At 38.6% G+C, this 7,500-nt stretch overlaps 1 protein-coding gene across 1 annotated transcript in view; it reads left to right on the top strand.

Moving 5' to 3' along the window:
• The window catches only part of LOC137974136 (uncharacterized), a 17,770-nt gene extending 13,027 nt beyond the window's left edge, over positions 1–4,743 (top strand). The window contains exons 3-7 of the mRNA XM_068821040.1: positions 533–618; positions 1,248–1,346; positions 2,374–2,424; positions 3,435–3,518; positions 4,497–4,743. Of these exons, the coding sequence (XP_068677141.1) occupies positions 533–618; positions 1,248–1,346; positions 2,374–2,424; positions 3,435–3,518; positions 4,497–4,538 (362 nt within the window). The 3' untranslated portion in view covers positions 4,539–4,743. The remainder of the gene's footprint in view (positions 1–532; positions 619–1,247; positions 1,347–2,373; positions 2,425–3,434; positions 3,519–4,496) is intronic.
• The last annotated feature ends 2,757 nt before the right edge of the window (positions 4,744–7,500 follow it).

Raw genomic sequence — 7,500 nt, 5'->3', positions numbered from 1 at the left:
GGCCAAATCTCTTCGAAACATGGTTGGGTCAAAGTTTGTTAGCTGTCTGCTGTTAATAATAGTAGGAGCGCCAGTAGAGATGAAAGATTTTCTGACGGCGTAGATGAGAGAATGGTCACTTATCCCAATATGGGATACTCCATGATGGGAAAATTTACAGGGATTGTTAGTTAAGAATAAATCAATTACTGTACTTGAGGAGGCAGTTACACGTGTTGGAACTTGAATTAACTGCGAATATTGGTATAAATTGCATAACTCAGGAAATGTTTTGTTCGATGATTTTGAGGATTTGCTGAGATATCATAATTAAAATCACCTATGATATTTGTTTCCTCCCAAAATGATTTGAAACGCACGGGCAGGGCGTGCAGAAACATATTGTTTTTGCTCATTAAACCTCTTGTTTCTTTTTTTTCTTTTTTTTCCTTTTTTGTCGTCAACTAGCCCTCTGATTATTACAAACGAGTAGCTAGTGTTTTCTTTGAATCTCAACTGTTTTCTTTTCTTTTCATTTATTGATTTCTTTTAGTTATTACCAACCTGCTCAAAGCTGCCGGAGTTTTCAACATTATTGTGCTTTTGACAAGCATATTACTTCTTGGAGCCTACCAATCGGTAAGCGCCTTTCAACTTACTCCTTACGCTAAAATTCCTTTAACAGCGATCAAGCATTTTTTTTTTTTGCAATCATTTTATGTATGCAAGAGTGTTTCCTAGGATCAGACAAAAAGATTGACAAAAAGTAAACCTGGTTACATTTTTGTTTATTTTTAGTTTTCACATGACGTCACGACCGCCATGTTGGAGTTCCCAAACAATGGAACAGTGCATGGCCATGTTGGAATCTCGATCCAATACTCCGAAAACTAAACTCCATTGCTATGCAAACTCTTTGTTTTGTTTTCGTTGAAAAACATAGCTGTTAATCGCGTCAGTAAAGCCCAAGAATTTGTACTAACCCTGGCCTGGTAGTTACTGTGGTATAGCAAATCAGTATTTATTCATGTTTCAATTTTTCTTCTTCTTCTTTAAGTTACACATTTGTAACCTCGGACATGCTCGATTTTGTGATTCAACATTAAAATTTAATAGTAAGCCAGAGGCTCCACACTGGGGGCAAAAATATACCATGTAATAGCATTCCTACAATCTCAATTACATACATATCTAGAGCAAATGCTAAAAAAAAAGTACAGGAATTGTCATATTGTATGTTAAGTACATCTTTATTTCCACTTTTTCAGAAAAATCGCTTCTTGGTCCTGCCATATCTTGCCTGGCATGTGATTCTCCTCGTTTACAACCTGGGAGTGTCGATTTTCTTCATAATTGTCTGGAAGGGGGTATGTATGCTACAATCTTGGACAAAAAGGGTTGAGAAAATTTCTCAGCAGGGGTTACTTTACGCACTACGCCCTCAATATCGCACTCTAGTAGCTTCCCCCTCCACCCCTACAAGCAATGTTGATAATCCCAGGTTTGACATGCTTTATTTTGTCTAGCAACATTGATTAGGGGGTTGGGGGGGGGGGGGGGGCATTTCTGAACAAAAACGAGAGTCAGATTGTCATAGTTGTGATTGCTGTTAGTCCAAAACCATAATTTTCTCAACAATTTTGTCCAAGATTGTAGCTTCTGGGCTATACAACGTTGAACATTATTCCACAAGACGACATCCTCCAGCATAGTGCGAATTTATTCGCTTAGTATAGATAGTCACGTGATTTCGAAGGCAATTTGGAATTAAATAAGCAAGAGTGCAATTTGTAGGCTTGGAATTATTTGATTTTGGACAAAACGCAAGTGAAATTATTCACCAATTTCACGAGTATATCATTTTATTAGCTATTAATATCATGGGTAAGAAATTACGTTTATAAGACGCGGGTTTTTTTAAACCTGGGCACCATTTTGGCATTGTTGGAAAAGTTGCCATGGCAACATTAATTTCACATGTGAAATTATAAATTAACCCTGAAATCTCGCGCCAAAAATTAATGAGTAATTTGTCACCCATGTTATTAGACTCGAACTTTATTTTCCAACAAGGAAAGCCGCGACTAACAAACCACAGTACCTTACGCGTTCCTTCTCGGAATTGTACAATGCACAATAAGTGTGTATCAGATAAATGGCTTAGGACTAAGACTGCCACATTTTTGAAACTGCAGGGGGATGTTAATCCCTTTGTTGCTTTGATTGACTCGAAAGAATTGCAACCTCCCTGGACGGGAGTGACTGAATACTGTACTGTCTACTAGTTAGCGCATTCGCGCTAATGCACTGTTAAAGTCACCTTCATGTTCGCTTTTGTTTTCTTTTTTTGATTGAGTGTAGCTTATCCTAATTATGTTGTGTTATTCTTTTCAGGTCACTGTGTATGCAATAGTCATTTTCAATGCTATTTTCTGGGTGCTTTCGGTAGGTGCACAACGCAACTGTCCAATTTGAGTACCTTGGGGTCTGTCTGGTGGTACCGGAAAGAATTGTATTTTTTGGTCACTCGGGATTCGTCTCTATTTGGAGTTGTTTGGTTTTCTGTCTTTTGTTTTACGTAATCTCTGCTCCGGTTCCTGCAGAAGTAACCGTGCCATGCAACGTTGAGTTGAATCAATTCCGCTATTCGCCACAATAAAAAATACCACCATGGTCTTTTTTTTTTCTGTCCTTCCAAAATTTAGCATAAGCATTTTTTTTCAAAAAAAAAACGCTTATGCAAAATTTTGGAGGGACAAACAAAGGTGATTATGGTATTTTTGATAGTGGCTAATTGAGTATATCTGCCGATAGTACGCGCACTCTCATTGGTCAATAGCTGTGTTTAGGTGAGAGTATGTAACACGGCTATGACATCACAATTTTGACTGGTTATGTGTTGTGAGACGCGCGCTTTGATTGGCTGGTAGGAAATATGAGCACGTATCAAGAAAATCTATTTTATTTTAAGTAAAACAACCACATTTTTCTTCAGTTGTTGAATTATTTGTGAGAAATATCTCAGAAAAGCAATAGAGGACTTTCGTGTTTACACAGCGTCAGCTAAACACTCGGGGAGTTAGGAATATTGAGTTTGCACAACAGTCTCAATAAGTTAGTAATACGCTACCAATTGAAAGAAAGTTTACAACAATAGTATAACACCTAGGATAACTCTGAAAACGAAACACTACGTGTAACAATATTACTAATATGCTATGCAAATTTAAAAGCGTAAAAGTTAGAAAGTGATAAAAACTACAGTAATTTGTCTTAAGAAACTACAACTTGATCGAAAAAGCCCTTGAAGTTCATGCATTATGTGTAAGGTCTTTTGAAATGAATTCTTGGGAACTGAATTTTTCTGCAAAGTAGTCAGTCACGCTGAGCGTTTTTTTTTTTTTTTTTTTTTTTTTTAATTCACGTTGTTGGCGCTTTTTCATTGCATCTTACAGATTTATTTTCTTATCGTGGTGTACTCGTTCTACGAAGCCCTTCGTGAGGACCCGTCTGGGGCAACCGCGGGATATGGTTCCTCGGTAAGGAATTAAAAGGGCGGTTAGTTATCGACTGTAAAGATAACTTCGCGATTTGATTTTATGCTTCATGCTCCATACAGTCTGACTGATACTGTTGGCAGGGCATTGCTGTGGGCGATCTCCCTTTCCTGGGTCAAAAATAATACCACATTTGTTTGGAATATTTTGGCCAAGCCCTGATGGGCTAGGCCGTTTATTGAAAATCAGCATGGTATAAACCCGGGAAAAATTGATTCGACTTTTTGAATCAGCCTCTGCCAAGCTTGCACAAAGGGTGAATGATCTAGAGAAAATCCCGGATGACAGAAATGCCCAAACTGCAACATGGGAAATAGCTAACTGGGCATGTCACACTCAGCATAAATCCATTTATTTTCTCTGGGCAATAAATTTCCTTCAGATTACTACGCTTGGCTTAACTAAAATACTTCACACCACATTTACAAATAAATAAATCATAAATGAATAATTAGCTGACAGCTCCCTCCCGAGGCTTTTTAGAGCCAAAGAAAGTGATGCAAAAAAAAAATAAAAAATAAATAAAATACCTCCCAACCGGTGCGACCACAGGAACACCACCCTCTGTTGGTGTGGTTGTTTTCGATCTGATCCCAGCTGTTCGAAGGGTGGATAGCGTTTTCCACATTTTGAACAACCGAGGCTTGCGGGAAAAAAAATACAGAGGAATATAGATGGATTACGACCACGCCAACAGAGGGTGGTCTGCCTGTGATGCGACCAAGCAAGGCCGAAAGCAACATCATCTATTGATTTTCCCGCACCCAGCGCAGTCAACATGTATTTTCCTCGTGCCGTGCTAAAATCAGATTCCTATTGTTTTATCGGTATCTGTTGGGATTGTGCGAGGTTATCAGTTTAGTTAAAGTTTTAGTTTTACCGCAGAAAACACAGTACTTAAATTGTACTTGAACACTTTTTCTGGAATTACAATAAGATCTTTTTTTTTTCCGTACACAGGGACAAGCTGCTAGAGGACCACCGTATAAGCCATTCGTTTAATGAAACGTGCTTATTATGAGTTTTTTTTCTCTGGTGCCTTTAAAAAGTGTTAAGTTACCATGAATTTTAGGTACAGATAAAAGCAACTAAGAAGCAAGTATTCACTGAAAGATATAACATTTGTGCGTGTTTTTGTTTTTGTTTTTTTTTGGTTCCAGTTGGGATTTGTAACATTTTGCAATAAAGTCGTACGGTGGCACCCGCATATTTTGTTCCATATTTGCGTTGGGAGATACAGCCTGCTTTTCACTGGTATCAACGCAATTACAAGGGCAAGCATAAGTAGCTTATTGTTGAGTTCTCACGGGTTCTTATTCTACTATACAGAAACAGTGAGAATTGTAGTCTCATTAAACGCTTTATTACCATGCTCCTGAATTTACAGTTGGTAACAATTTATAAACAAAATCAGATCACATGGTTACATAGGAGATTACATCATTTGACATTAATAGCATGCATTAAAACACTACACTTATGCTAAGTGAAAACGAACGTCGACATAAGCATAATCACTGTGGCATTTTGTTTAAATGCTCAGACGCAGGGAATTTGGAACGACTTCTTTAATTGGCCAGGCGTAGTAAATTTCCTTGTGCCTATGCCGTATTTCGTTTCCACACGCCATAAGGCGAATGCAAGCACCAGAACAGATTTTGATCTTTATGCTTATGTTTATTCTTGCGTCAAGGCTTTTTTTACGGCGAAATGAGAGCTGTTTCGATTGCGCTTGCGCACGTGCTTGCACCGCTAGTAAAAAGCACACCTCAATGACTGGATCCACGGAAAACAGATGTTTTGTTCCCCTTGGGGACAGTCATTATGTGCTTTTTTGCAGCCTTAAAAAAGCTGACATACTTAAAAAGACAGGAAGCTGGGGACCGCTTTGCTTGTGCCATGTTCTTTTGGAGAAGCATGGTGTTTTCTCGCTATCTTCTTGCCTCCAGAGGGGAACAAATCTGGTGGTTTTGTAAGGCCCAAATTGAAATGGCACTACAAATTATGTTGACAGTCTTGATTTATTACAGGAAACCCTGATTACTGTGATTCCGGTATTGGTATGCAAGACAGAAACAAAACAAGGAACAAATTTGTGTTTGTGGCTGGTATACCCAAACCGGAATCACGGTAACGTGATACTTTTCGTGGGAAAACCTCTTCCTAACATTAAATTCACTCGGGAAAAGGTTGACTCAAGGAATTAGGGGAGATCATATAGGCTCCCCTTGATCAGTGAAGGAGCAGTGTGGCCCAGTGGTTGGGGCGCTTGCCTTTAGATCCGGAGATCCCGGGTTCAAGACCCGCTCTGACCACTCGTTGAATTTGATACTGGTAGTCTCTAGTTCAACTTCCCAGCTGCACTGGTAAATAGCCAATTGGTTTGCCTCCGGCCAGTTGGGTTTCTTAACAGTTGTTGTTGTTGCGTTCCGTCGTTTCGTTAATTGTGTTTCATTGGCGCTGAAAAGCCCCTATGGGGAGCGGTCAATTAAGTATGTAATGTATTGTATTGTATCAGCTCCTGTCCATCCCTAAATTCGCCTCAGTAATGCGCGGGTACTGACCAGTCAGACTGGTATTTAAATAAAAGCTGCTTATGAAGCAAAATTTGCCTTTTTTCAATTCGTCTGTCAGCTCGTTTTAATGTCAAAATGTAAATTTGCCTTCGAAGGTTTGCATTCAAATGCCACTAGGTTTCCAACTTTCTCGTTGCTGAGTAGCGGCAAGCAACACTGAGCTTTTGGCATTCCCGTTGTGTAGTTTGGTCCAAACCTTGTTCCTGAGTTTCGTTGTTTTTTCCCCAAAACCACTGCTCCATAAGTCGCCATATTCTTTGTTTTTTTTTTTTTTTGGTTCTTTTTTGTTGTTGTTGTTGTTTGTTTTTTTTTTTTAAAGAGGGCTCACGTGACGCAGGCATGCGTACTATTTATTTTTTTATGCCACTGCTCATGGTAGAGAGACTTCATAGTTAGTACTCAAAGTAGGATTCCAATTCGGAATCTCGTCATTCAGAGGCGCTCGCGATGACCCCTTCACCACGACAGGCTAATATTATGTTGAACTTTGGCGCGACTGGCCTGTGCACCGGCAGCGGGAGTAAAATTTATTAACATGGCGTTCGACTGGTGTATGGTTTTCAAAGTTGTTGATCTTTTATTGCTTAGTTTTGTCTGCAAAATACTTCACATGATCTTGAAAAGTATTTAAAGTGCTCAAGCGATCTGTGGAAGGTACAGATTTTAAATTTATTTCAAAAATATTTTGCTATTTTTTGGGGGCTTTTGTTCACGATCAGTGGTTTGATGGTCTCTCGATTAACACTTACGTTGTTAACTTTATGACCTCAGTACTTATGTAATAAACAAATTACTTCATGATTGGCTCGTTTGTACGATTTTTATTACTCACTCGTTGTGAAGAATCGTTAAACTCACTTGTTCGTTTCGCTCACTCGTTTGTTTACGCGATCCTTTACAACTTGTGACTAAAAATCGTACGCACCCACCAACCATGAAGTAATCTATATTTATCAACAATATATCAGTATGGGTAATCAAACGGTGACGAGTAAAATTAGGGAATAATTTAACGCTCGTTTTGTCCAGAATCAAATAATTTCCAGAGCCCTTAGGCGAGCGAAATTATTTGATTTTGGACAAAACGCAAGTGAAATTATTCCATAATATCAGGAGTATAACATTTGATTATAGAGACTCTTGTCCTTCGGCCATCGAATTTTTATGAAAAAAATAAAAACTAAAAAAAACACTTAAAGCGGTAATAAACGTAGCGAAGCAACGCATTTTATAAAATCGGACTTGACGTTTCGTATAGACCTTATTCGTAAATGTCGGTCACATTTATAATTCTTTTGTCCAAGTGCCTCAGTCTGTCTATTTTGCGTACTCATTCACTCACAGTCTAGAATGATGAAAAAAGACGTTTCGTTCCTTTGTCATTCCGG

This window comes from Montipora foliosa, chromosome 10 (genome assembly GCF_036669935.1).
Source record: "Montipora foliosa isolate CH-2021 chromosome 10, ASM3666993v2, whole genome shotgun sequence".
Lineage (NCBI taxonomy): Eukaryota > Metazoa > Cnidaria > Anthozoa > Scleractinia > Acroporidae > Montipora > Montipora foliosa.
Note: the sequence above shows the minus strand (reverse complement) of the source record. Positions and strands in the feature narration are given on the sequence as shown.